This window comes from Apiospora phragmitis (assembly GCF_038363925.1).
Source record: "Apiospora phragmitis strain CBS 135458 chromosome Unknown utg000010l:1.0-9815664.0:1.0-9183399.0, whole genome shotgun sequence".
Taxonomy (NCBI): domain Eukaryota; kingdom Fungi; phylum Ascomycota; class Sordariomycetes; order Amphisphaeriales; family Apiosporaceae; genus Apiospora; species Apiospora phragmitis.
In genome coordinates, this window is record NW_027117409.1 from 4,987,434 (window position 1) to 5,014,761 (window position 27,328).

The 27,328-nt window shown below is 52.7% G+C and overlaps 9 protein-coding genes across 9 annotated transcripts; 5 read left to right on the forward strand and 4 right to left on the reverse strand.

Annotated features, from left to right (window-relative positions):
• Positions 1–925: 925 nt before the first annotated feature.
• Positions 926–2,147, forward strand: PG994_011283 (uncharacterized protein; the record flags this gene model as incomplete). The annotated part of the gene is made up of 2 exons (XM_066862692.1): positions 926–1,263; positions 1,325–2,147. The coding sequence occupies 2 exons, from the start codon at positions 926–928 to the stop codon at positions 2,145–2,147; spliced, it is 1,161 nt and encodes a 386-aa protein (XP_066711802.1).
• Positions 2,148–2,944: 797 nt separating this feature from the next.
• Positions 2,945–5,181, forward strand: PG994_011284 (trehalase; the record flags this gene model as incomplete). The annotated part of the gene is made up of 4 exons (XM_066862693.1): positions 2,945–3,108; positions 3,179–3,491; positions 3,586–3,680; positions 3,738–5,181. Coding segments are annotated over 4 exons (2,016 nt in total), but the record flags the coding sequence as incomplete, so codon positions are not given.
• A 462-nt stretch (positions 5,182–5,643) lies between these two features.
• PG994_011285 (uncharacterized protein) lies at positions 5,644–11,546 on the reverse strand (the record flags this gene model as incomplete). Its single annotated transcript, XM_066862694.1, has 13 exons — positions 5,644–6,617; positions 6,677–6,924; positions 6,988–7,068; positions 7,147–7,827; positions 7,882–8,184; positions 8,225–8,642; positions 8,707–8,984; positions 9,044–9,855; positions 9,910–10,121; positions 10,213–10,762; positions 10,820–10,842; positions 10,899–11,227; positions 11,278–11,546. 13 exons carry the CDS (start codon positions 11,544–11,546, stop codon positions 5,644–5,646), a joined length of 5,178 nt encoding a protein of 1,725 aa, XP_066711804.1.
• An 864-nt stretch (positions 11,547–12,410) lies between these two features.
• PG994_011286 (methylenetetrahydrofolate dehydrogenase) lies at positions 12,411–13,567 on the reverse strand (the record flags this gene model as incomplete). Its single annotated transcript, XM_066862695.1, has 3 exons — positions 12,411–12,503; positions 12,569–13,301; positions 13,365–13,567. The coding sequence occupies 3 exons, from the start codon at positions 13,565–13,567 to the stop codon at positions 12,411–12,413; spliced, it is 1,029 nt and encodes a 342-aa protein (XP_066711805.1).
• Positions 13,568–14,493: 926 nt separating this feature from the next.
• PG994_011287 (DNA repair transcription protein) lies at positions 14,494–19,281 on the forward strand (the record flags this gene model as incomplete). Its single annotated transcript, XM_066862696.1, has 6 exons — positions 14,494–15,596; positions 15,644–16,152; positions 16,197–17,047; positions 17,110–17,962; positions 18,724–18,813; positions 18,977–19,281. The coding sequence occupies 6 exons, from the start codon at positions 14,494–14,496 to the stop codon at positions 19,279–19,281; spliced, it is 3,711 nt and encodes a 1,236-aa protein (XP_066711806.1).
• Positions 19,282–19,942: 661 nt separating this feature from the next.
• PG994_011288 (uncharacterized protein) lies at positions 19,943–20,849 on the forward strand (the record flags this gene model as incomplete). The annotated part of the gene is made up of 4 exons (XM_066862697.1): positions 19,943–19,989; positions 20,054–20,272; positions 20,301–20,611; positions 20,668–20,849. 4 exons carry the CDS (start codon positions 19,943–19,945, stop codon positions 20,847–20,849), a joined length of 759 nt encoding a protein of 252 aa, XP_066711807.1.
• A 92-nt stretch (positions 20,850–20,941) lies between these two features.
• On the reverse strand, positions 20,942–21,831 carry PG994_011289 (uncharacterized protein; the record flags this gene model as incomplete). The annotated part of the gene is made up of 5 exons (XM_066862698.1): positions 20,942–21,176; positions 21,241–21,304; positions 21,376–21,462; positions 21,530–21,776; positions 21,820–21,831. The coding sequence occupies 5 exons, from the start codon at positions 21,829–21,831 to the stop codon at positions 20,942–20,944; spliced, it is 645 nt and encodes a 214-aa protein (XP_066711808.1).
• Positions 21,832–22,669: 838 nt separating this feature from the next.
• PG994_011290 (uncharacterized protein) lies at positions 22,670–24,506 on the forward strand (the record flags this gene model as incomplete). Its single annotated transcript, XM_066862699.1, is given in 3 exon segments — positions 22,670–23,664; positions 23,724–23,989; positions 24,004–24,506. 3 exon segments carry the CDS (start codon positions 22,670–22,672, stop codon positions 24,504–24,506), a joined length of 1,764 nt encoding a protein of 587 aa, XP_066711809.1.
• Positions 24,507–25,575: 1,069 nt separating this feature from the next.
• On the reverse strand, positions 25,576–26,946 carry PG994_011291 (ribosome biogenesis protein n; the record flags this gene model as incomplete). The annotated part of the gene is made up of 7 exons (XM_066862700.1): positions 25,576–25,659; positions 25,725–25,968; positions 26,087–26,149; positions 26,206–26,231; positions 26,355–26,373; positions 26,463–26,812; positions 26,944–26,946. 7 exons carry the CDS (start codon positions 26,944–26,946, stop codon positions 25,576–25,578), a joined length of 789 nt encoding a protein of 262 aa, XP_066711810.1.
• Between the last annotated feature and the right edge of the window lie 382 nt (positions 26,947–27,328).

A 27,328-nucleotide genomic window follows, 5' to 3' on the forward strand; every position in this document is an offset into this window, starting at 1 on the left:
TGGTGTAGTAGGTGTAGCCGCCAGCTAACTCGATCCAGGCTAAGGTTAGACGAGGGCACTAGAAGGGTTAGGTAGCGACCGTGAGGATGGGAACAAAAAGGAAAGAATAGGCCTTGGTAGGGAAGAATAGGTAGAAACAAGCCAGGTTTCTAGGAAATCACTAAGATTCGAATTCATTCCCCATGACACTCTTTTTATATTAAACTTATACCATGCTTTAAATCAAACTGTAGGTAGATGATACTGCCCTGCTATTAAGTTCAAGCAAGCAAGCAAGTATAGGCGGTACAGGCCCCTGGGTTCAAATTTACTGCCAATGTCACTCTGTACCTTGTCGGAGCTAGCGTCGATTTGGTTTCTCCAGGCTCCAGGGGTCCCGAAGGAATGGCCTATTTCTGGTAATCTACAAGTACCACCAACCAACACCCAACCGATAACCGGATGCCACCTACCTCCTACTTAGGTATCTAACCTATTCCCCTTGAACTTCCACTGTCTTAGAAGCCTCTCAGGAATAATCGCTGGATATAGGTAAGGAATCGTCACATTCTCAGCGACAGAGAACAGTTATTGTAGCTCAGGTTCGAGTCAAGATGAGCGCTGTCGTGCACGTCAAGCATGCCGGTCGCCGTAGCCCGGCTTTCTGCTCTCCAACCTTAACCTTACAGCCACTAAAACCAATAAGGTTATTGTTACCATGTCGAGCCCAGTCGACGCTTTCGTCGCATCGTGGCCACCAGTCACAGCTGTGGAGCGGCGCAACCCGCCGTGCCCTGTCGTCTAGGCCGGAGCAACACCGGCCTCGGCTGCCGCATAGTCGTTCCCGCACCAAACAGCTTCTCCATTAATACATCCGCCCACCACCACCACCCCGTCTCGGCGCCATTCTACTGCTCCCGCCTCGTCATCTTCACACTCACTCCCAATGGACCAGGGCAACAGCCAGAACGGTGTTCCGGCCACTTGGGTCGGGCATGGAGGGGCTGCGGCCTTTGACCTGAGGAGCGACACTCAGACAACACCGACTGTCGCCATGTTGTCGGCCATCTCTGTGACGACCCTGGATGACGACGTGTACAACGAGGACAAGACGACTATAGACCTCGAGGCTCATGTCGCGGCACTGGCGGGCAAAGAAGCCGCCTTGTTCGTGCTATCTGGGACTATGGGAAACCAACTAGCTCTCCGTTCCCTACTGGTACAACCGCCGCACAGTGTGCTGTGTGACCACCGCTCTCATATCATACGATACGAGGCTGGAGGGTATGTTTCCCATTGATATGTATACTTGTGGACGGACACCTGATACTCAACTCTACCGCAGGGTCGCATCTCTTTCGCAGGCCATGATTGAAGCCGTCGTCCCTCGCAATGGCATCCACTTGACCCTGGACGACGTCAAAGAACATGCATGCGTAGGCGACAACGTGCACGACTGTCCCACGAGAGTCATCAGTTTGGAAAACACCCTCGGAGGCATGGTCATGCCCCTGGAAGAAGTCAGGCGGATTTCAGCGTGGGCCAGGGAGCATGGCATCCGCATGCACTGCGACGGTGCCAGACTCTGGGAGGTGGTAGCCTCGGGGGCCGGCTCTCTTGCGGAGTTTGCCGAGTGCTTTGACACGGTGAACCTCTGTTTCTCCAAGGGCCTCGGAGCCCCCATCGGAAGTATCATTGTCGGGCCCAAGGACATCATCCGGCATTCTCGGTGGATGCGTAAATCGATCGGCGGAGGACTGCGGCAGTCGGGCGTCGTCACGGCAGCTGCCAGAGTTGCCGTTGATGTGACTTTTGGCGCCGGGCCCAACGGCGAAGGAGGATTGCTAAAGGAATCCCACGCCACGGCGAAGCGGGTGGAAAAACTATGGACTGAGATGGGAGGAAAGATGCTCTACCCAGTGCACACCAACATGCTCTGGCTCGACCTGGAGTCGATGGGCTGCAGCGGCGATCGGTTCACCGAGTTGGGCGCGCAGCGTGGGCTGAAACTATCTGGCAGCCGCATCATTACGCACTATCAGGTGGGCGAGGAGGCCGTTCAGAAGCTGACCGAGGTTTTCCAGCAAGTGGCCGCGGAGAGAAATGCACCTCCCACGCTCGGTCCCAAACATGCCAACGACGCGGGAGTCCATGTTTACAAAGCTTAGAGGTCATGTCGATATTTGGGTGACGCCAATACGTCATTGGTGCGGAGAGCGGAGGATAGGCACGACAGCAACTTTTATTAGCCTAGTTCTTCTCTCTTCCACGTCCAGGGAGGAAGGGAACATTGATGAAGCAATTGGAATAGTCGAAGGCTAGGTAGAAAGCCGCCAGTTCCCCCAGCCTCGCGTTTTCCCTTAGCCCGTTATGTATTTGGCCAGCAACAGGGAACATGGATCGGATGCGGGGGATTTTCGCGGGGAAAAACACCACAACAGACGCTGCCGAGCAAGACTAGGCTAACTAACGGTGAACGGCGTCGCAAACCTTGTCCAGAGCAATGGGTCCGTAGTCGACCATTGTTCATCCGACGCTCGTATTTGAATGATTGACTGATGTAAGACACATTCGAACCATCCACGCGGACCGGGCAGGCCCGTGTCCTCAGCACTCGGCTCACCGATGCAGCCTAGATGCCGACCCAGATGCAGGCGTCTACTACAACTACCTAAGCAGCCCCATGCACACTCCCATCGTCACATTACCCCACTAGTGAGCGACTCTGCAGATCCATGACCAAGCTTAGTCGGCCATCCTGCTTGCCACTGCCTCCCTCCCTCCCTTACCGTGTCACTGCAGTTGCCATCACCACCATCGCCCGTCTCTGGTACCTACTACATAAACCCCCAGCCTGGAGGCTGACACTTGTACTTTCTCCCCTCCACTGCTTTCTCCTACCTATTGAGGCCAACCTACACTTCCGCTTCCTCGTCTTAAGAATATGCTATGCCGACGACTAGCTTCGGCCGCTGCCATCGTAGCCCTGGTGCCGGCCTTTGTCTCGGGTCTCTACCAGAATGGTTCGACTATAGCACCATGCAACTCCACCTTGTACTGCCATGGAGAGATCCTCAAAGCCATCCAGTTGGCCAGTCCGTTTCCTGACTCCAAGACTTTCGTCGACCTGTAAGTCTTTTGCCCTCCAAGAGTCTAAGAGGCAGGAAGGAGTGCCTGTAGACTAACCATCAACAACCAGGCCCACTCTTCGGCCCTTGCAAGAGGTCGTGGCCGCTTTCAACAACCTGTCTAAGCCATTGAGCAACAATACCGAGCTCAATGATTTTCTCTCGGCCTATTTCGGCCAGGCCGGATCCGAGCTGAGGGATGTCCCCCGCGACCAGCTGTCGACGGATGCCGCCTTCCTGGACAAGGTGAACGATCCAGTCATCAGGGAGTTTACCCAGAAAGTCATCGATATCTGGCCTGACCTGACGAGAGACTACGTTGGTGCCAGCAACTGCCCTGACTGTGTCGACAGCTTCATCTCCCTGAAGAGGACGTTCGTAGTTGTGAGTGCCCGTCCCGTCGCCCATCATACCAACCGGAGCAGGCTTTCGCCACGTTGGCGACGACTGTCTTCTGAACTATGCTAACTTTCTCCAGGCCGGCGGACGTTTCAGGGAGCCGTATTACTGGGACTCCTACTGGATCCTGCAAGGACTGCTACGAACAGGCGGGAACTTCACCGAAATATCCAAGTCGGTCTCCTTGTTTTTAAACCCAACTCGAGTCTATACTGATGCATGATTCCATAGGAACGTGATTGAGAACTTTTTGGACCTGGTTGACCAATTTGGATTCGTGCCCAATGGCGCAAGGATATATTATCTCAACAGGTCGCAACCACCAGTCCTCTCGCAGATGGTAAAATCTTACGTTGAATACACCAACGACACTAGTATCCTGGAGCGCGCAGTGCCCCTGTTGGTGAAAGAGTATGGCTTTTGGACGCAGAACCGCTCAGTTGAAATTCAGGCTGACGGCAAAACGCTTACGCTGGATCACTATGGCGTGGAGAATACGGAGCCTCAGGCCGAGTCCTACAAAGAAGACTACGTCACCGCTAATAACCACTCGTACTATGCCGCCTCTGGTATTATTTATCCCGAAACTCAAGCCCTGAATGTCTCAGAAAAGGCCGAGTTATATGCAAACTTGGCGAGTGGCGCGGAGTCTGGCTGGGACTACACGACGCGCTGGTTGAAGAACCCACTTGACGCCGCTGACGATGTCTATTTCCCACTGCGGTCACTGAACACGGCCAACGTTGTTCCCGTGGATCTGAACTCCATACTCTACGCGAACGAGGTCACCATTGCAGGATACCTCAAGGCGGCCGGGAACGAGACCGGCGCAGACTGGTTCATGAAAACGGCCGAGAAGCGCTCTGCCGCCATGTACACGCTCATGTGGGACGCCAAGTACAACTCCTACTTCGACTACAACTTAACCTCGAACGCCCAGAACAAGTTCGTCCTCGCCGACAAAGACACTACAGCTGCACAGGAGGGAGACGCCCCTGAGGGCTGCCAGGTCTTCTTCAACGTTGGGCAGTTCTACCCTTTCTGGCTCGGTGCGGCTCCCAGACAGCTGAAGAGCAATCCACTGGCAGTCCGGCTTGCGTTTCAAAGAGTCGCCGACCTTCTCGTCCGAGAAAAGGGGGCGATACCAGCCACGAATATCATGACGGGCCAGCAGTGGGACCAGCCCAACGTCTGGCCGCCGTTGATGTATGTGCTGATGCAGGGACTGCTAAACACGCCGGCGACTTTCGGAGAGGACGACCCGGACTATCGCGAGACCCAGGATCTGGCATTGGACCTGGCCCAACGGTACCTGGACAGCACCTTCTGTACGTGGCGAGCTACCGGGGGATCCACCTCTACGATGCCTCAGCTGCAAGGGCTGGGGCCTTCGAACCAGGGCATCATGTTCGAGAAGTATGGTGACAACTCCACCAACGCCGTCGGCAGCGGCGGCGAATACGAGGTGGTCGAGGGCTTCGGATGGACCAATGGTGTGCTGATCTGGGCCGTTGACACGTTCAACATCAAGTTGAAGAGGCCCGACTGTGGCAATATCACCGCGGCACACACGACGTCGTCCAAGAAGAAGAGAAATGCCGGCCCCAGCGCGCTCGAATTGCATCCTTTCGATGCCAGGTGGACCAAGAAGTTCGGAAGGCGCTCATTCGAGTGACGACCTGGTACCTATAGGGGTGCCTTCTTCAGATTCCTAGAGCGGCTATCAGCCATTCCCAGAATGCCGTTCATGCATTAGATTATATACCAATTAGTACAATAATATGTCATACACTATACTATTTCGCCGACTGGCTGGCTTATGAGGAGCAAATGTAACATGTGCGCCAGAATACGATGGCTAGCAAGATTTGTTAATTTCTGCCGGATAGCATAGGCACGAAGGAGAGAGCTCCCTGAAACGACGGGAGCTGAAACATATTAGAAGACATTCAACAATCATCAGAAGCAAACAAATCTTGCACGGAGAGAGTCGTACCCCTTAATGCCGGCTACCACAATCAGGGCATACCTCCGGCTTGTTCCGACCCCAAGCTTGGCTCCTTCGGACTGAGTACTGGCTCGTCACGTAGTCCGTCTCGTCTTTCTTGTCTTCTTCCTTCGTCTCCTCGTCGTGCTCCTACTCCTCGGAATCTGTCGCGGCCCGTTTGGTGTAGTAACGCTGCCATGAATAGTTCTCGCCCAAGCGGCGAGCGACATCGTTCGCCTCGTTCAGGCTGACCAGGCGGCGCTTGTCGGGGTGCCGGGTCATGAAGCCCTGGACTACCTCCCAGACGCGCTCTTTGCGCGAGACCTTGGGCTGGTTTCTATTGACGAGGAATGCTTGCGGTGTCTGGCTTGCCAGGTTGGTGGCCACGTCATTAGTGTTGTGGAAGTTGAATCTGTGGTGGTTGAAGGCGAAATCTCGCGGTGGCGACATCTTATATCCGATGAAGGCGTCGTAGGCCATCTCGGCGGGCGTGCGGCCCACCGCGTTCTCGCGATGTAGGCCCTTGGGGCTTTGCTCAAGCATCACGCGCATCTGCTCCGGCAGCTGCAAGAGGACGGCGCTGTGCGCAACCGTGCCGCCGGATCCATTCAGAATGTCAAGATCATGACCCCCTGAGTATTGCAGCAGTGTCTTCAAGATAGCGACATTGTCACTGCCCTCCTGGGGTTCCGACTGATTGGGGTAGTGAGATTGGTAAGCGTATCTTTGTGAGTAAATCGCAGGGTTCTCGCTCAAAAGCCAGGAGTGCAGAGGAGTGTTGCCGCCATGAACGAGATGGTTTCGTTGAACGAAAAGATGAGACCGGAGTTCTGGATCTAGAAGGTCAAGGAGCTTCCGCAGCTTGTCCAAAACGGGCTGGTTCGTCAGCGCCGCATGGATGATGTTGTTGAACTGCTTGTCTTTGACAGACTGGTCTGCACCGGCCTCGATGAGCATCTTGGCAACCTGGTCGCGGCCGGGGAGGTAGGCTAGAAAATGGGGCGTGTAACCGGCATCGGACTTTGCCTCGAGTGATGATGGGCACACGCGGATGAGATACTTGATGAGTTTGTATGTGTCATCTCCTTCAGGAGCCATCACGGCACAGTGTAAGACCATATCGTCTGAGGGCATGTGAGTCAGTGACCTGTAGGCGAAGACAAGACTGGCTACATCAACTTACTTTGATTACCAAGCCACTTGATTATAGCTCGATCGAAACCACCTGGTGACTGGCTCAGGTGCTTCAAACGAGGATCGTCCCTTGCCGAGTCGAAGCTTCCGAACTCAAGATATTGGCGCATGGGGATGTCACTGACGAACCATTCCACCGAGTTCAGAGAGCCCACGAGGGCTGCAGTGAGTATAGGAGGAACCTGACTACCCGTGGTCTTCGTCATAACAGAGCGTCCTGCATTGGCCCAATCGGATCTTTTGTATGGTCAGTACACCTGACCTGGTATCTTCTCAAATTGTGATAGAATCCAGACTTACTGCTTTTTCCCATAGACCTTGAGACCTTGGTAGTAACGTGGCTTGACTTGCATGTTGACGCCACTCTTCTTGACAAGATGCCTGCCAATACAGTTAGTCGCAGGACGAATGAACGTCACAGATGGCGCGAATATCGATCATAAAAAAATTGTAACTCACTCTAGTGGTATGCCAGCGCCAGTACGCCCGATGATCCCAGATAGCATGTCAACGCGGCCGAGCTTGATGGCGTTCATGAAGTCGGCTTCGGGAAAGGTGTAGATTCGACTCGTTTCATCATCGTTAGGGGAATAAGGTCGCTGCTTAGTGAAGTATATGTCCATGTTGACGAGGCGATTAAACCTGTCCATGTCATTTTTCCTCATGGCAAGATAGAGAAGGCTTTCTCTGTCGTGATACTCCTCCAGCTTTGTGCCGGTAAAATGGAATGTAGGAGCCGACCAGTGCAGAAAATCAGCAGCGAGGACGTTGCTTTTTACCTGCATGGAGACCTGCCCTATGTTCTCGATCGTGAAGTCGCCATCGATGATCTCCTTGAAGAGACCTGGCTCCGCAACCTCGCTCTCTTCATCTGACCCTTCACCACACTCCTCGTTGTCGCCATTGGCCATTTTGTATCGTACTTTGCTCTCATCCGCTGGTGCCCATTGTGCTTGGACAATCCCAAGGATGGCCCTGGCGACGTCGTAGTGGCCTTTGAGAAACGCCAAAGAGAACGGATTGTTGCCCTCGTCGTCGGCCACAGCCACCTTCAATGGGGACTCCGTCTTGTCTGCATCCCAGGACGCCAAGGTTAGCGACTTGATCTTGTCCAAGTCACCTCGCCAGGCTGCTTCGAAACTACATCGATGTCAGTGATGCCCATATAATGGAAGTGGGCAACTCGAAACCCACAGTTGGATGTAAGCCGCTCTTCTCTTTTCAGTGACGTCCGGCGCCCCCTTGAAGGAGAAGCTGTATTCGTATAGCTTTTCGTCCTCCTCGTTATTGGAACCACGGGCCTCCTGTGGATTCTCAATGTCAGGATGCAATTCTCTAAAAGTCTTAGCGCCTCGAGCCATCAGGACCTCCTCGGTTTGCTGCAGCTGTGACACAAGATCTGCGATGGCTTCTTTCTTCATCTCAAGACTATCATGGTTGGAGATCTGCCCCATTTCTTTCTCGAAACGGTCCAACTCTTCCTTGTAGGAGGTAACCCTTTTTTTGGATATCTGCTGAAACAACCATATGTTGGTACGTCCCATCTTGGAATCGCTCAAGGAACTGTGCAGTTCCCCGAGGACCGTTGGGCGGCTTTCCATACATGTACTTTTTCGAGGATGGATTCCTGTAGCTAATGCTCGAGTATAATCTCAGTGAACGACTTGGAAAGAAGGCAACTTTCTCCCCCTCATATGCGCGCAGTGCCTTGAGCGATCCGCGGACAATATCTAGAGGTGTCTGACATGTGCTGTATCCCCTGTACCTGTTGAGCACGACACGCTGAGCTTCTTTGGGGAGGACGTTCGGGTCTGCACCCTTCTTGAGCAGCTCTAGGGCAGTGAAGGGTTGAGCAGAGCGGACTGCGACGATGAGTGGCTGCTCCACTGACTGTACGAACAATTGCTGGTTGGATTCGTAATCCCGGAGACGGTTCTCGAACGTCAATTTCGCCCCTGCAGGCTTCGTGTTAGCATATACACTTGGCGACATCCAGAATGACTAGACGAAACCACTGACCTTTCAGCCATGCATCGAAATCGATCTCGGGCCGGGGACCCGCCTCCAGCAATCGCATCACCAGGATGGGGTCTTCCCTCTCGATAGCCGTCATTAGAGGGGTCGTGGCGGTAGGATGCCAATGGTTTCCGCCCACGACTACATGATTAATAGCTGCCTTCAAGCCCAACTTGTCGTTCTCCCATAGTTTGTTGACCATTACCGGGCTTCCCTGCTGTACATACCGGTGGAACGCAGTAACTCCACCTGCGTCGGCTTGTGATGATGTGGCACCAAGGCTAATCAGTGTTTCGGCCATCTGCGTGGCCCTCTCTATGGGGAGTGCCAGGGCCAGAACAAGGGCAGTATAGCAGCTCGAACATCGGTATCCGACCCATCGCCGCCGAACTTGACCGGGCTCAACACATCAGCTGCAAACTCCTGGCAAAGGAGTTTCACTACCTCGATGTGCCCACCAAGAATGGCGAAGTGAAGTGCACTGCAGTGGGAGTCCCATGCGGCAATGTCGATTTTGTAGAAATCCAGGTCGCTTGGATCGTCATCGAGCGGGGGGTTGTCCTCTGTGGTCTGTGTTTCATCACCTGTCTTGCGGACCTTGACGAACGACCCAGTAGCAATTGAATGGTCTTCGCCGTCAGAATCAGTATCGGTCAGTAAATCGGCATCATCCTCATCTGAGTCCTCTTCACCCTTAGAACTATCGTTCTCTGCATCTTTGGCTTCATCCGTTGCCTGTCTTCCATCCTCCTGGCAGCCAGCTTCGCGAGCCTTTCGCCGAAGATCTTGCCTTTTGTCGTACTCTTGTTCGTTCTCGGAGCTCTTTTGTAAAAGAATTCTGATAATCTCAACGCTGCCACGTGCAGCGGCAAGGTGAAGTCTAGTGCGGCCATCGGCAAGCCTGGGAACAAGCCACGCTCCGTGATCAACCAGACACTTCACAATCTCCGGCGTTGAACTTGACACGGCAAGTTGTAGAGGCGTGCGTCCGGTGTAGTCTCGCTGGTTTGGATCAGCTTCATCTTGAGAAAGCCACTCTTCCACATGCTCAAGATCTTCATCTACAATGGCTTGACAAAGGCGAGCGGTGTTGCCCACGTAGGCCATTTCTGTCCAGTCATTCTCTGTCAGGGGGTTGAAGGAGCCGATTTGCTATAGCCGTGTCAGCCGTACGATCAGAGAAGGGTGCTACAAAGGTGTGCTTACCTGTCTGCCGGGATCGTCAATACGGAAAGAGACTTCACCGGAGACGTAAATCTCGCTTTCCTTCTTCGCAATTTCGACTTCCTCTGGGGTTTTCGGCTTTGGGCAGGTACCGCAACAGTCCGCGATAACATCATTTACACGCCCAGAGAAAGCGGGATGTCGATGAAGATACACCTCTCTCTCCTTGGGTTGGTTCCACTCAGCGTTGAGCACTGCAGATCTGCTTAGCTCCAATCTGGGGGTGCCTGGCAAGCATGGCTGTTGCCAGTCTGGACAACAAAGGGGGCTCCATGTCTAACTTACACAAGTCTCTAGTATAACAGAGTTTTTCGATTTTCTTGGCATGAAACTTCTCACCGTATGGGATGGTGAACGTGTGGTAACTGGATACGTCGTCCTCGTTGATCCAGTCTGCAACTTCATCTTCGTGAGCATCCTTGATGTTACCTCTCAGTCTGAACTGGAAGCGATTATTAAGATCTGGACGCCCCCACTCCTCTCGGCGTTTCCTCAGATACTGCTCCCTGGCGTTGGTTGTTGGCAGACGCTCTAGCACCAAAAGGCGAGCAAGGTCAAGAGTCCGGCTGAAACTTCGTTCGAATATGGTTGGATCTAACCTGGAGCGGTCAAGCTCAGGCCAATACACCTCGAAGTTCCGGTGGCTATACTTAGACAGCCTGTTCTCGTAGGATGGACTTCGACGCGAGAGGTCAACGGGGTTGATCTGGGTTATATAGGCAGCCAGCGCACGAGGTGTGCAGTACACTTGCTGTCCATCGAAGGCAGCACCAGAACAATCAATGTCAAAGCCGGTTAGAATCTCCGATACCGACTTGTAGACTCGCAGGACAATCTTCAAGAATGTCAGCGCAGCAATGCTGTTATACTTCTCGATATATCATATCTGTACATGCCGCGTGGGGTATTGGCTGCCTGCTGCAAGTCAGTAAAGGAGAAACACTTGGAGTGGAGCAGTCAACGCAGCGTACAAATAGTGACTGCATTCTTGGTACGAACAACAGTGGTCTCAGCAAGTATGGCGTCTCTGATTTGTGTCTCAATTTGTTTAATCTTTTCTACCGCCTGCTTCTCATCAAGCCCATACAGAAAGTGGCCGACATCGGAAGCAGGGCAGAACTTCTCGTGATAGTATTGACGGAGAGATCTTTTGGAGACCTTGTACTTCTCCGGAACCGGTAGGAGGCAGTTGACGACAGAAGAGCCAGCAGCCACGACATTGGACCAGTCGAAGTCAGCCAAAGCGGCCTCGGAGAAGACGGAGAGATTCTGGCGAAATCCCCCAGGGATTGAACCACGGCTTGTGATCCAGTAGGTCGACGTTTGTCGTCTGGGAGGGTCGTAATATACTTTTCCTTCTCAGATGCCGACTCTTGCCCGAGGTTACGAGCACGGGTCTTGATGTTCGATGTCTCCCGAGTGAAGACGGGCAGAACATTGAGATAGGGGTCATCCAAGATGGGATTCTTCCGATCCTGAGCAAAGATCTCACGCAGATGAGCCTCATACTGGCGATAGGGCTGGATCAGTGTGGCTATGCGAGTTGACGGATGGTTGGCGATGTACCCAACCAGCTCGCCATGGGGAACAGGCAATTGGGGGAGTGATTCGGCGGCCATGATGATCGAGTTGACAACCTGAACTTGGTAGCTGTAGTTGTAGGCCAGGGGCATCAAGGAAATAGTTCCTAGGTAGAGTAGAGTGGCAGGTGCTTGCCTGACGATTTCGATGGCACTTGGAAAAGTTGAAGAGACGGAGATGACAGGACTTGCGAAGAAGTCACCAAGTCCGTTTGAGTCTGCATAGCGATGTCTTATTTATAAACGTCAGCCTAATCTCTATCTCCCCTCCTACCTTCTTACCCACAGCAACAATTTAAGGAACGATCCTGGCCGGACTGCCAAGTACCTACCTAGGCTGCAGCTCAGCAAACAGGCTGCCGTAGCTCCTTCCTTCGGTTCAATAGAAGAAGCTGGGAACTAATGACGGATTAGTAGAGGGGCTAGCCCTTCGCGAACGTTCCACGAGGTCCCGTGACTTCTCCACTTCCGCCTTAAGGACGAGGGACTGATGCCTAGAATTGGCCTTGGTTGCCTGGTGGTCGGTTGAGACGTCGAATGCATTGGTGGAACTGGCCCAACTACTTGGATTGATGGGTTCGATATCGAACTGCAGGCATGGGCTGCTACTTCCATTACCTACTACCTAGGATGTAGGTACGTGTACACACACCAACCTGTTTTGGCCAAGGGCAAACGCCCCAGCCGCCTGAAAGACGGAGTTGGTTCGAAACCTTTGTTACAACGGGAGCCGTTGGACCTGCGTTCAATCTGTCTGGTACGGGACAGAACCGTGTTGTGTGTGTGTGATATAGTCTGGTAAGTTGGATATACAGATCCTTCCACAGGTTTAGAAAGTCGATTCTAGTCTAAAAAAGGGGAACACAAAAGAGTCGCGCAGTTCTGCGTCTTCCTCAACCATCTCTACCCTTCTGTGAATGCCTCGCTCTTAGCTTTGGCCTGAGCTTCATCTGTTGACCCATCAGGCTTCGTTGATGGACGGTTGGCAATAAGCCGCTGTCATCAAGTTAGATGGATGGCCCCGTACGAGATCCAGAAAGATTCGCCGCAAGTACACTTACCACCAGATTTCTAAGGAGAACAGCAATGGTTACTTTGCCGACCGAAGGTACGTATATCGAGGCCTTCTCCTTGATAGCGGGCCCATCAAAGTTTCGGTAAGACGCGAAATTGATGCAGACAGCACCATCACGAATGAGCTCAGTGGGCACCTTGTAGTTCTCTGAAGGGACGCCGCTGATGATGACATCGCTGATCGGGACACACTGCTCTAAACCCCAACCCTCCTTGTCCTGAACTTGATGCCGGGGTTGTTTGATACCCTGGCCACGGGTGAAGACCTGCACGCCGGTGATGTCGACCGAGTAGACGGTGGCGCCATCGTTGGCAAGCAATGCAGCCATAGGCCGCCCATTCACTTCAGATCGGTTGATGACCGTGATGGTCTTGCCAAAGAGCCGGTTTCCGGGCGGCAAGATGGAGTTGTAGATGTGGAGATATTCCAGGATCTTGACCACAGCCAGAGGCGTGCAAGGCAGAATCGACTTCTTCAGGTTGTGGGGAGGATCCAGGAACCTCACGTTGTGGTACATGTTGTAGATGTGTTTGTGGCACAGCCCTTCTACATCCTTCTGCAGAGACACGGTTTCTTGTATGTACTTATCCTGAGCCTGGTTTCCAGGGAAAATGGGGTAGTAAACGAGGATGCCGTCGACGCCGTTGTCCTCATTAGCATTCATCACGTCTTCTTCCATGGTGTTCTTATCGACTTGACGGAGATCGAAATTGACACCGCTGAGACCAGTTAGTTAGAAGCCCAAGGCATCCCAGAGGGGTCTCCCAGTCCGCAGAACATACTTTTCCTCGCAAGTCTTTTTTGACCATTCGGCATACTTCATGGCAGCCGGGTCATCGTTAGCCAGGAAGGCAACAAGAGTGGGCCTGCTTGGAGCATCTTGCTGTATGGTCTTGAGGGTCTCGGTCACCTCGGCAAGCAAATTTTTGGCGATGTTGTCAGCCAGAATCACCTTGCAGGTTTTCGGGACATCTTGAGAGGCCATGTCGAGCAAAAGTATACAGAACCTTGACTGGTATCAGCTATATGAACCAAATACATGCGCGAGGCCACGGGGGTACAGCGAGACCTAGAAAACATATATAAGGGGGGGGGGGGTGCGCCATTGGTATTCGTTAATTCAAATTGTTTAGGTATATCTATGCGTGCTTGAGATAAGTTATTTTCTACGTACCTGCCCCACTACCCCGCGATCAGGCGCGATATATTGCTGAGTATAGAAAAAGAAAAGTCAGAAGCAGGGTGGTGTGTGTGAATAGTAAGGGCCGCCGTACTGGGCCAAGGAAAAATGGTGTGATATTGAAACGATGGTAGATCTGACCGAGAAGTGAAAAGAGTTGCAAAAAGAGCGACTGACTGAAATCAAGCCCAGATCGAATCCTACATTCGGCGGGAAGTAGGAGGGTCAAAAAGCGATCTCAAACATTCACCCAGACGTGGTTCTGGGCGAGTAGGAAAGAGAAAAAAAAATCAGTACCCCTCTTACTAGATTCGGCCTAGTGATGGCCTAAACTGGGGGTTCCGCACTCCGTCATTGGCTCCGGCTGCCCAGTCCGTTCAATACGTGGGGTTGATGCTTCAGATTGGACCATCCGACGTCGCTTGCCAGACTCTCGCATCACACGGCCCGACACCAGAGCTCCTGTCATCGCTAGTAACGGCAGGGCAGCATATTTCTTTGCCTTGGTAGCTGTCGCAGGGAATGTTTGTCACATATGCATAGCTCACATTTTGGCTAGCAATACGCACAGAGTTGCGACGCACCACATGCGCATCTTATAACCGGCCAAGCCGTGTTTAGACCTCGTGGGGTGGCCGATTGTTTATCAGCTTCTTTGATAACAGCTCGCGATCTCCCCCCTACCCAAAGCGCTTGGCCTTCCAGTCACTTCGGAACACTGCGCCTTGATCATGGCATCCTTCGAGGATCTTGCTCTGAAGTATGTGCTTTCCGATGGCGATGACAATGACAGCCCTCTTCAAGCTGCCACCGCCATCGAGAGTGCCGCCAACCGACTTGCTGTTGGCCAATGGGTGGTATCCATTAATAGATGGATGACGAATCCGGATGATACCGCCGATGACGACCTCATTTCGCGGGCAAAGGCGCTGGAATTTCTCGCGCGAACCTTGGAGTTTCTGAAAAGAAGCTCCCTCAAGCCGGACCAAGTGAAGCTCCTTGTCGGCTTCTTCAACTCCCTCTTCTCTAGCGACCATCGTGCCGGCATGAGCGCTTCCTCCAGGGCCCTCAAACAGTTGACAGCCATGGATGGCTTCCGACCCTCACTTGGCAGTGAAATCATCATGAGTGTAGTAAAGCTAGGGGATGATTTCAAACGACAGACGCCGGCAACCCGCCTCGAAATCTACGACCTTGTCCTCAATTTGCTCAGCAACCCGCTAGTAGCGGAAGATCTAGCATACCAACATGGGAACTCTTGCGGCTTCATGACAGCTCTCGTGGGCGTGTGCAGGAGTGAAAGGGACCCCCAAAACCTAATGAAGTGGTTTGAGATACTACGCCTATTCCTTCAGAACTTTTTGCCAGCCAAGGAAGTTTTGACCGAGGTGTTCACGGCATTCTCCGATTACTTCCCAATCACCTTGCGAGCCTCAATCACCCCATCTGGTATTACCGTCGACGACCTCAAGGGGGCTGTGCGGGCTTGCTTTGCATCCCATTACCGTATAGCAGAAATGACGATCCCCTTCCTGTTGAACAAACTGGACCAGGGGGATGCGGTGACCGTTACCGTCAAAGTCGACATTCTCCTCACTCTCGAGGCATGTTTAGCACAGTACGAGCATACCGCGCAAGGGGTAGTTCCATACGCTAATCAGATATGGGCGTCACTGAAGTACGAAGTCAGAAATGGGGAGATACGAGACACAATTGATGCCACATTGAAGGCAATCGGTACGCTTGCTAAGAGGCTGCCCGAAGCTGATCTACGGACCTTCTTTTCAGCAGCTTGGAGAGATCTGGGCGACGATCTGTCCAACGCAACCTATACGTCTCAAGCGAGCCAACTATTGACCTCTATTGCTGCTGCAAGCCCAGCATCATTCTCATTGTTAGCAGAGACCGCCATGCCTCACATTACCACTACACTGAAACGAACGAAACCGAGTCCCATCAAGCCGACATCCTCGCCTTGCTCAACTCTCTCCTTCAGGTCAGATCCGCCCTGACCGATGTGACCGGTGAAAGCGTCAATCTGAAAGACGAGCTGTTCGGCGACCAGCTGTTCGAAGATGGATATGCACGCATATGGGACTCCGGCGCTGGGCCCTATGTACTAGCCAAAGCCATGGACGGCATGGCATCCTTGGCGTCGCAGCGTACCGGCGGTCCCAATCCCCAACTGATTTGTTCACAGCAAGTCTGCGAGAAGATTTTCCGATGGCTGGCTCTACCATCCATCATATATCCTCTGGAAGGCAAGAGCCTGGTACAGAATGCCTCTGAAGAGGACAGCCTCGCCATTTGCAACGCAGCCACCACTGCGCTGCGGAGGGCGGTCCCCTCTATCCGCCTGGGTTTCAACAATTGGTGCTTGATTTTTTGTCGTCAGTATCCAAGTACCTTGAAAATAAACAAGCCGACTCAATAGATAAAGCGACGTTATTGAACGCAGTAGCACTACGACTGGCCCGTATTGGTTGCTCCGCCACTGTCAGGATTGGGTCTCCCTGGTTGAACTCCCTGGTTCTTATCAATGGCTTCCTACAGGGACTGCATGGTTTATTGAAAGAGGCCCCAGTGTACTGGATTGCCATTTTAGATGCAATCCACATGGCCATTCTTCGTTCAGCGGATACGTTGGCAGTGTTACTAAGTGGCAAGGATTCAATGTCTATCCCTGGTGATCGAGCTACCAGCGGCCAGCCGTGGATCACTGGGATTGACAACTATATCCAAGGATTGCCACAAATTGATTTGGATCAACTTGGCGACCTGAACTTGGCCCTGAAGAGCCTAGGAGATCTAGAGGGAGATGCAGTTTCCTCTTTTAAACAGTTCCAGGGATACTCCATTCATGTCGTCGCGCAGCTCTACAGACGATTCACGTCCATCAAGTCGGGTTTTGGCGCTTCATCACTGATAGACGCACCTCACGACAATGTGATAGGCTTGAGTACAGATTTCCGTCTCGATTCAAGCGACGAGGTTGAACAACAAGATCGATTCCTCTATCAGTTGGCACGCATGGCAACTTCCGTGATGCGTTCGCTGAGTGAGGACATACAGCAAGAACTGGAGCTTGTCCTCGAAACCTCTGTCATGTTTCATGGGAAAGGTAGTGAGTCCGAAAGCGCCAACTTCCGTTCTCAAGTATCTCAATCTTTCCAGACGGATAATCAAGGGTATCGAATCACATTTAGTCCCGCCGACGACTACCGTACTGCACCGCTAGGGCTGGGCATTCTTCAAGGTCTTTGGCCCGGCGCCCTCAGCACGATCGTAAGCAACGTATCTTTTCCTCTTCCAAAATAGAAAGTATGCTGACATTGGACACCCCCTAGAACCCGCTTCAGACAATTGTGCCGTTGTGCGAAATCCTGATGAAATCACCAACTCAGTGTGCTGGCAGTAGGCGCATCGCGCTCGACGCGGCGCTAGCGACACTCTCTAACAAGTCATCTGACAAACAAATGTCCGCCGAGGGGTGTTCTGCAGCGCTTAATGCCCTCGCCGACGGCTATACTCAGGTGAATAGAGGAGCAGCCATCGATAGCCCGGACGTACCTACCAGGTTAGCTATATTCAAGAGCGTTCTGCACTTCCTTGCTGGCGATATTGCACGATACCGACCGACGGGAGCTCACAACTGGCTTCTCCGAATCATTTGCGATACTGCACCGTCTGAAATCACAATTGGACGCCAGCTAGCCCAGTGCTTCGGTATCCTGGTGAGCCCTAAGGAGTGCCTGACAAAGCCCAACCATGCTCACCTTAAACCATTCCGGGGTCAGTGGATCTACCAGGAGACGGTCCGTCCATATTTCGACAGGTGTTTCCCTTCTCCGTCTTCAGGCACAGATCAGGGTGGCCAGGATGATCGATGTGCCACGAACCGGTCCGTGGCCATCTTCGCTATATTGAGACACCTCAAGTATAATGACTATTCGTCCGATGCCGATCAGATTGTAAGGGTGGTAATCCGGTCGCTGGCCACATTTGGAGTGAGCGACGACATCAACGCAGTTATGACGGTGCTGTGCCAACTTCTTGAGCATGAGCCTGAGCGCTTGAAAGAGCACTTGACCGCACTCGTTACGAATACCATGGCTGTGTACAAGATGGCGAGGAGCGTTGACAGCTCGCTGTTGATCTCCCAAGGCCCGGGAAAGTCCACAATCACTCGCAGCGACGCCGGTAAATGCCGGCATTCGGCACTGTCCTTCATGAGACAACTCCCAGGCTGCTTTGAGCCAAGATATCTGCTGCCGCATCGCGTATCGGTATTGCAAGGCTTGTCATTGGCCTGCGGAGATCCGGTACGCGGAGTCAGAGCGTTGGCAATCTCTGGCAGAAAGGCCTGGAGTAACTTGGCCTGATGTGTTTAATTGTTTCGGACTCGATTTACAGCCTAATAGGCAGAGGGTCAGATAATACTGTCTGCCTTGAGATGAAAGCCGCGAGCAGCTGAGCAGATGATCGACATTGAAGTGGCATACATGACCGATAGACCAACGTTACATCTGGGATAAATCAGGCGCCTTATTGTCTATAGCGTCTATAGTGTCCAATAATAAATTAAGCTAGGAATGCTCGGTTTTCTCCTCGTATGCGTTCAGCAGCCGTATCCAGTTCGGTTTACTAAGTGGAAAGCATCTATAACCGTACACGTGATCAACTCTTGCAGCTTTCCCCGGCTTGGGCGTGTTAGTTGCTGCCAAGTCACGATATCTAGCAATCTGCACGTGTTAGACCAAGGAAAGGGGTCTGATGTTCGACAGTATTTTCAGGGGGGCCCAGTAGCACTATTTTCGTACGAGTACAGTCAAATATCTCAAGCCTTTCTTCGCTTGGACTTCTTCCCGAAGCTCCATCGGCACTCGTAGCGCTGCCCACATCCTCGCCGGCCGTCAAGGCGTTCAACACATCTTGATTCATATTTACAAAGTCCGATGCAGGCTCCCGTGCTGCTGTGGTGGCCACCGCCCTCTTAGGGTCTGCTGCTGCAATGAGAGGAACCGAGGTAGCCAGCATAGATTGGAAGGGGGGTACAATGAAGTGACCAGCCGCATCAAACCACTCAGTGAAAGACTTTTGCAGTTCAAGATGGCTAGGCTTGCCACCCCTTGCTGGTTACCGTGATCTTCATCTTGTAGATAGGGATGTTCTTGTCGGTTGAGGTGGCAATGGAGATCTAACCAAGGGCATTAGTCAACCAGCGACAAGGCCGCAGATGCTCGCGACAGCGGGTGCCGCTCGACAAGCAAAAGGAGACAAACAAGGCCCCTCGGGGTCCGACATACCTTATCTCCTTTGGGGGTGGTCCCCTGATACACGATTCCCTTCTCCACAAACGCGATCCAGTAGGTGAGGATGGTGTTTATCACGGTGTAGACAGCCACAGCGACAGCAGTGTAGTACTTGGTGTTCTCGAAGCCGAACTTGTAGTCCCAGGCGAAGCAGGCGCCGGCGATGACGAAGGCAGAGTAGCCGAGGACCAGTCGCGTGTCGACTAGGCCGTGGTTCTGCTTGAACTTCAGAGAGTTGAGGTAGTTCGGGATAGCATCATCGGAGGTGTTCTTCAGGTCTACAATGCCATTGTCAGCTCGGTTCGGGGGATGCACCAGCTTTAGAAAGCCATGATGCGACAAACGTACCCGCCAAATTGTGGACTGTGATCTTTTCTTGAGAAGCCATGCTGGCGGCTTGATCTGTAATCTTTCAGTTTTGCCAAGTTGCTCTTGGTGGGATAGTAGGCATTCCAGTTGGACCGATGTCAAGGAACACGTCAAGTGAAGAAGTGAGCTCCCGTCCACTATAGCTGCTACCTGGGGTCCGGGTTACGTGAGATCGGGTGTGCTGCCGAGGGGTGGGAAAGGTTGACGTGGCCTTCTGCCACTTACAGTTTAGGCAATTTGGAGTGGAGGCTGCCCATAGGCTTACACCAGCCAGATCCCATCACTAAGGTACCTACAGGTGCAGCTCCTACAACGATCGGCCGACCCTCACTCACGCTCCGTCCCGTCAGCACCTGCATCATCTCCATTCAGTGCTTGCACTAGAATCAACCATCCAGTCTCGCTTCAGACAACCAATTGCGAAGACACTATTCTCGGTTCAGATCTTGCGCCCGGAGCTTTTCAATCCACCGTGCCCAAGGCCGCTTCCGTTGCAAAGATGGCTCAACTGCCACCGCAGACGATCCAAAGGGATCCCCAGCTATTGTCAGTCTACTCCCACGCGGCCTCGATCACTATGGATGCGCCGAGCTAACCCGGCCGTGTATAGCTACTGGATTCTCTTCCCCATTACCGTGGTCATGGTCCTTACCGGCATCCTACGTCACTACGCAACCGTTCTCATGGCGAGCCCGCCCAAGAAGGTCGACCAGCCCGCGCTGAAGGAACAGAGGTCCCTCATGCACGGCGTGGCGGTTCGATCCAACTTCCACGCCTTGACAGCCCCGTCCTTCAAGGCCCGCCGCGAATTCCTCACCACCGCCTTCGAGTCGGGCGCATACCTCAAGGATCCCGAGCGCCGCGGCCACCCCCCCCGCCAACCCCATGACGGACCCCGGTGCCATGGATGGTATGATGGGCATGATGAAGAACAACATGGCCATGATGATCCCGAATACACTGATTATGAGCTGGATCAACACCTTCTTCAGTGGATTTGTCATCTTGAAGCTGCCATTTCCAATCACCATCAAGTTCAAGAGCATGCTGCAGGCAGGTGTAGCGACCAAGGAGATGGACCCCCGATGGATGTCAAGCATTAGTTGGTATTTCTTGTGCTACTTTGGCCTCCAATTTGTTTTCAACTTCCTGCTGGGTAGCGACAATGGTAAGAACCCCACCCCTCGAGCCCCTTAAAGAAATTATAGCTTACACCTATTCCAGCCGCTAGCCAGATGGCTCAGCAGATGCAAGGTATGGCTCCCCAGGCACCCAATATGTTTGGGCCGGGTGTTGATGCCAACAAGCAGTTTCAGGCCGAGGCGGAGAATCTGGCAGTCATTAAGCATTATTCTGTCCTCGATGATGTGGAACAGAGATTGCTCGAGGGTATCAAAACGAGATAGAGGCTACGCCAACATAGCAGTATCCAACCACCCTCCCGTATCTGGGTGTGTATCGTTGGACACCATCCGAATGCTGCACTCCGTTCCTGCTCCTACTCTTCAGTGTCGTCCCACCAAATACAGACACCGAGGCCCTCTTTCATCATGGTGCCCTGGATGCTGTAAGGAGATATCTTCTTGGCTTGCTCCACCGCATCTTCAGCAGTGCTCTCTGGTACTTGGTCATGCCAAGCCTCATCGATGACGGACAAACGCACAGGCTCGTTTTTGTCATAGTACATGCGATCATCATCTACCACCCATGTCCAGAGCTGGGCGTTGTGGTTGCTAGATTCCGGTCAGTCTTGTAATGCCATGCTAGCCTTCTGGCAGACATATTCGACCAACTCACAATTCACAAGATTCAGGAAGTTCCTTGTAGGAGACAAAGATTTCCTCGAAGAAATCGGTGCGAACTAGATGAGAGTCAGGGGGGCAGGGTTCCAAGCTCATGGGTTTGGGGGCAGGGGAATCAATGTGGACGTACTGTTGATACCCTCTGGAGTGGCACTGCTGATTCTGCCAAGGATGGTTTCGCCTTTGAATGGCCTGAAGACAATAAGTCGGAACTCGACTGCTCAAGATCAGTTAAGGTGCCGGTGGTCGGATTATGTAATTAATGTGGTGATGGGCAGATTTACCATTGACATTGACCAGGCCGGTGCCATGGCCGATCAGGCCCTCGGAAGCCCATAGCAGGTCATACATACAAATGCACAAGCCGATCTTCTGGATGACACGGTTGGAGTACTTGGCATTGATGTTGTCCTCGATAGCGACTCGGCTATGCTTCTCGAAACTGTGCAGGTGCAATCTGCACCAAATCCGCGATCTTGGTCTGCGCGGGACGTCATAAAACCGGCATATTAGCGCTGGAAGTGCCTTCGCCTTGGAAGGTGGTTCATGATGGACAGTGTAGTATGTGTCTTACCAGTATAAACATTTCTGCGAAATGCTCTCCCCCATCACTCACTTGCTGGTCTGTTTGCTTTGGAAGCAAAGCGAGCTTCAGTATGTTGCTTTTAAGCGAGTCTTATCTGCCTGACTTTGAAAGGTTTATGTGGGACTCTTTTTAGCTCTGAAGTACATACTCCGTAAAGTCCATGAGCTTTAGGCCGGTTAGGTGGCTGCATACCGCTCTCTCTCCCTGCAACTTGCAAGTTACCTACTGCTAGAAACGCCTCACCTTTAGCCCACACCCCTCCAGCCTGAGCCAAGCCACAGCGCATGCTTCTCCCTGGCTTTAGCGATCAAGGAAGGATTGCCTCTTCGCGCTTTCCCAACTACCAACTCCAACTCCAACTCCAACTCCAACTCCAACTCCAACTTCAACTTCAACTTCAACTCAAGAGACCGACGCCTATCCTTTCGCGATATTCCATTCAATCTTCCTCCAATCTAGATGATATGATCGCCGTTTCACACTAGTCGGTTCGACTTACTATAACAGCGTCGATCTCCCTTCCCAAGAGTAGCCCTGGAGGATATCCACGTTTACTTCGCTTCCTCTGGTTCTACTACTTACTACTGGCGCTACGGTGATTGACCTCGTTCTTCAGCTCTTGAAGCCACAAGTCCTGTCACGTCAAATTACGGAGGCCGAAGGCTTAGAAACCGCTTTCAAATTACAACTGGCTACTTGCTCGCAAAAAGCGTTTTTCTTTTTTGCCGTGTCGTAATCGTCAACCATTTCTGCATCTCGACGACCTACGACCTAGAGCGTACTGTATCTCTCTTCTACCAACATCCCCTGCCTAGGGCATATCGAGAAGGTCAACACAATGGCGGGTCAATATCAGTACCCTCCGCCGCCGCCGCCTCCAGCTGCCGCACCTTCTGGTAGCTATCCCTCCTATGGCCAAAGTCCATACTCGCACGCTCCTCGAGGTGGAGGATCGGCGGGCATGGGTGCAAACAGAGGTCGAGGCGGTCACCATGGTCCACCATATGGCGGCTATTCCCATCAGGAGTTCGCGGGTCACAGCCCAGCACAGTATGGTGGTCAGACACCAAGTGGCTACTGGAACAGTCCTGCGCAACCCAACCATTCTCCTCATACAAATGCTCCCCTTCCGCCAAGTACTTATCACCCAAACTACGCACCGCAAGGGTACAATGCACCCCCGCCTTCCAATTACCCCCCAACGGCATATCCTCCGAACCCGCAACCGCCATACCCGCCGTCTTATGGTTCCAACACCCCAGACTATGCTGCTCGGCAGTGGAGTGAACCCGGGACGGCTTACTCCCCACTCCAGAGGGGTGGACGCGGAGGTTTCCAGAGTGACCGAGGTGGTCATAGGCCAGAACATGGTTCGGGACCGGCTATCAGATTGGGGTTTGATCAGAACACTGGTCATGCCACTCAAGCGAGCAATGGCTACGCCCCGCATTATCCTTCCCCTCAGCACCACGCACCGTCGCCCTACCCGCCGCCGCCTTACCCTTCCTACCCTCCTGTCCCTGCGCCCACTTACTCTGGGCCTGCACCTACTTATTCACACAACAGCAACAGGGGTCGCGGTCGTGATGGTTCCGGGGCGTTTAGAGGCCGTTCCCACCACAGCGACCGAGGAGGTGATAAGTTCCGTCACCGCGGCCAGCGGCCGCACCACGACCACAGTCCTGCTCAGAAGTCTGATCCTTCGTCTTCGAAGAAAAAGAAGAGAAAGACAAACACACTAGGTCTGACACCAGGTGACGGCGAGGAGTCGGAAGAGGAGGCAGTAGATGAGGAAAAGCGACTATCAGAACTTCTCGGGGCAGATGCTCCAGTGTAGGTGACGTGTAAACCCTCTTCTGCAGCAAGTGTCTCACTAACGTTATTCATCACAGCGTCGATGATATGGCAAGTTGGGTTGCCGAGCGTCGTGCTAATTTCCCTACCAAAGCTCGCGTTGAGGCGAAGAAGGCAGCTGAAGCAGCACAACGCGCCGAAGTCGGTGAGGACCAGAAGCCGGTCACAAAGCTGGATAAAGACGAGGAGAAGGCGGAGAAGCTGCGTCGGCAGTTGGCCAAAGTGGAACGCAAGCTTGAGAAGCGCAAGAGAGAGGCCAACGATGAAGGGGACGAAATGCGAGTGATGGTGCCGAATCCTCTTCGTCTGACTCGGAAGACGACAAACCCGAGTCCTTGCCAACCCGCAAGGCTCCTTCGTTTTTGCCGCCTCCTCCCATCACTAGAGCAGATCCTACCAACCACTGCAAATATTACTCCACGGGTGGTATTTGTGGTAAGAAGGGCAAGTGCCGATTTGTACACGACAACCTGGTTCGCGAGCAAGCTCTGCGTGAGCAAGCCGCTAATGGCGGGCGCATGACGCTCAAACAGCGTCTACTGAGAAATGACAAGGATCAGGAGGATCTTGCCATAGTTCGGAGCATCATGGACCTCCGTACCGCTGGTCGACTGGCAACTGGACAGCAAGCTACCAACCAGTCTTCCTCTTCAAGTCAACGACCAGTCCACCCGCTTCCTCAGAAAGTTGTCGATGCAGCTTCTCTTCCCCCAGCTCCCGATGTCTTGCCAGACGGACGTGTCAAGTCGGCGTACATCTCGACTGAAACCAGGGATATGATGAACGAGCTTAAGCCATATGCTGGCCACGATGGAAACTAATTAGTCCGAGGTTGTTTTAATCCTTTGTTGAAGCTGAGAGCGCTCTTTTGTTTGGCACCCCCTCGATTTCCTGTATTCATCACGCGAATCATCGTGCCTGGATGGGAAGAGATTTCTTTCTCGAGGTCTTCTCCTTTTACCATCCAAGTTGAGATTTTCAGTGCCCAGCATGATCGCCAAGAATAATCTGCCACGGATGTTGATGCGGTTCCACGATTGCTATGGCGGGTTTGCAACATCACCCGTCCGTTTTCACATAGGCCAACTTCATCGTCTCACTTGCTGCTAGCTGGATGTGAAATTAGTTGACCAAGAAGACTTGGTTGACTTTGTTCCTGCGCAAGAGGGACTCGAGGTTTGCAATCAAGTTCAAGTGACAGCTTGACTGACCCCTTGAGTTCATTGAGGTCAGGTGACTACTCTTTGCCACTTCCAGCAACCAAGAACAAGCAAACATCACCCGTTGCCATTTCCGGTACCCGAACATGGCACCGCATTACCACAGCTTTTATACACCGAGTCAGCGATTCTCACAGACCGATCTTTTGAGCTGTCGAGAGATACATAGCCCCATCCAGATGGCATACAAAGTACAAGGGGCCTGGGTGGCATCCATGAAGTTCCTTGGCACTTAGCTACCCCCTCTGTTGTGGCTTCAGTGGCGTTTTAGTCTAGTTCCAGCATTAATACAAGCGATCAGTTGATTCATCACGCCTTCCTATATGACACACGAACCACTTAGCTTGTGGCCATGCTTTTTGAAAATATCAAGGATTGAATACACGGAAGTCCCCTTTTCCACCTGTACGCCAAAACTCACTCAGCACCTGAGCTGGCACTCCGCACTATATGTACTAGGTGTAGTATGTCAAGACTTCACTATTCACTACATGTTTCGGGCGGGCATTCAACAAACAAGAAGAGCATTGATGTATGGCTTGGTCAAATGGCATTTCCGCAGCCTTGACCTGGTAACTACTATCTAATAACGCCCATACGCCATAACCATGCAGCCTGGTTTGTAATTCCAGAGTTTCCTTCCCTACTTTACGTAGTGCCCACGCGTGATTTAGACGAGAAGGACGGCATTGACGCAGCCGTCATTCTCCGGGTTGTTGGTGACCTGAGCATAGCGACCCCAGACGACTTTGCCCTAAAAGAAAAGGGGGTCAGTCAAGCAAAGATCATGTATTCTCATCCAGGATTATTCCAACTTACAGAAGTCGTTGTCAGCCCTAGCTCGCTGACGTTGATCTCCAGAATTGTACCCTTTGACAGGACACCCAGTTGGGTATAGAGCGGGTTGGACGGGTTCTTCTTGACTGCAATGATGGGCAGCATGACGGTGACACCGAGGGTAGGGTGCGTCACATGGGCCTTCTTGTAACGCAGACCCATGGGTCTGATGAAGCGCTCGTACTTTACGGGCCGACGAGTAAAGTCAGGACCGACAAAAGTAGGCCTGTACGGGATTTGATCAGTGACTATCGTCCGAAAGGTATAGCCAGTTTTGGACGGCCGAGAGGATATGGGTGAAAGGACAAGGGGAAAGGGGCCTAGCCCTGCGTAGGGGCACTCACTTGGTGACCATTCGCTTCCATGATTTCTTGTTGACCTTCTTACCCGTCTGTATCACCTTGAACCTGTATGTATATTAGCAAGGCCGATAGCGCGGTCGAAAGTAGGACGATGGACTTACATTTCCTCTTCTGCAATACCTTTGACCTAGAGAATTTTGGGTCAGCTAAAGCTCCTAAGATTCCAAAGTCCAAAGTTTGTGGTAAACGGAAAACTGATATGGCATAGCATAGATTGCCAGCGATTTTCAAACAAGCATGGCGAGCTTACTTTTGGTAAGGGAACGGCACTATACCAGGCTATGTTAGTGAATCTGTTCTGAAGACGCTCAGGGGCAGTACCATGCTCCAGTAACAGATGTGTGGTAAGGGTTCTTACAATCGAGCAGCGGCATCCTTTCGCTTGTTCTTGATGGAGGTGGACAGAGCCTTGGCAGTGGATGGGTTGCTTCGGTCGAGCAGGTAGTTGGGCAGAGGGGCGCTGGGGTCCTTCTCGCCGGCGGACTTGACGTCGCGCTCCTCGTGGGCCTTGAGCTGCTTGCGCATCTGGATCTTCTCCTTGTGGCGCTTCTGCTGGTTCAGCTTGGCGCGCAGGCCGCGCAGGTTCTGGGCATCTTCGGACTGCTTGTGGGCCTGACGCGCTTCCTTCTTGCGGGATCGCTCTTCGTGGTCGAACCGACGGCCGTGACTGCAAAAGTCGACAGGGTTAGAACTCGGACGGAGACTAGACTGGGAGTCGGGAGTAGTAGAGTCGCTTACAGCCGCCGAAAGCGATCCATGTACTCATTTTGAGGCTACCAAGCAGAGTGGTCAGTCAGGGGTGGCTTGATACAACGAGCAGGAGGGAGATGGGGACATACCATATTGGCGATATGATCTCTGGCGGAGTACTTGGAGAGATGAGTTAAGGTCAATTACGCGAGGTCGAGATGTGTGGGAGCGGTTGCTTGCTGCTGCTTCGCTACCTAGTAGTAAGTAATTGATGCAATTGAGGGACCCGCCACTTATCGAAAAATTGTAGGCGGGATTGCTGGATAAACCGTTATCCAGCCCTCTGATTGGCTGTAGGCACACCGGCTCCGCTATAATTCCAGCAGGCGGTAAAGCGCACGTTAAGCTCGAGATCCCCGTCACTCGGTAGTAGTACCGTACCTAGTGGCACCTCGAATGGAAGAATTTACTGGACCTACTCGGCGACGCAAGTAGAGACGAGACTTGGACGACTTGGACGGGCTGCTCGACATC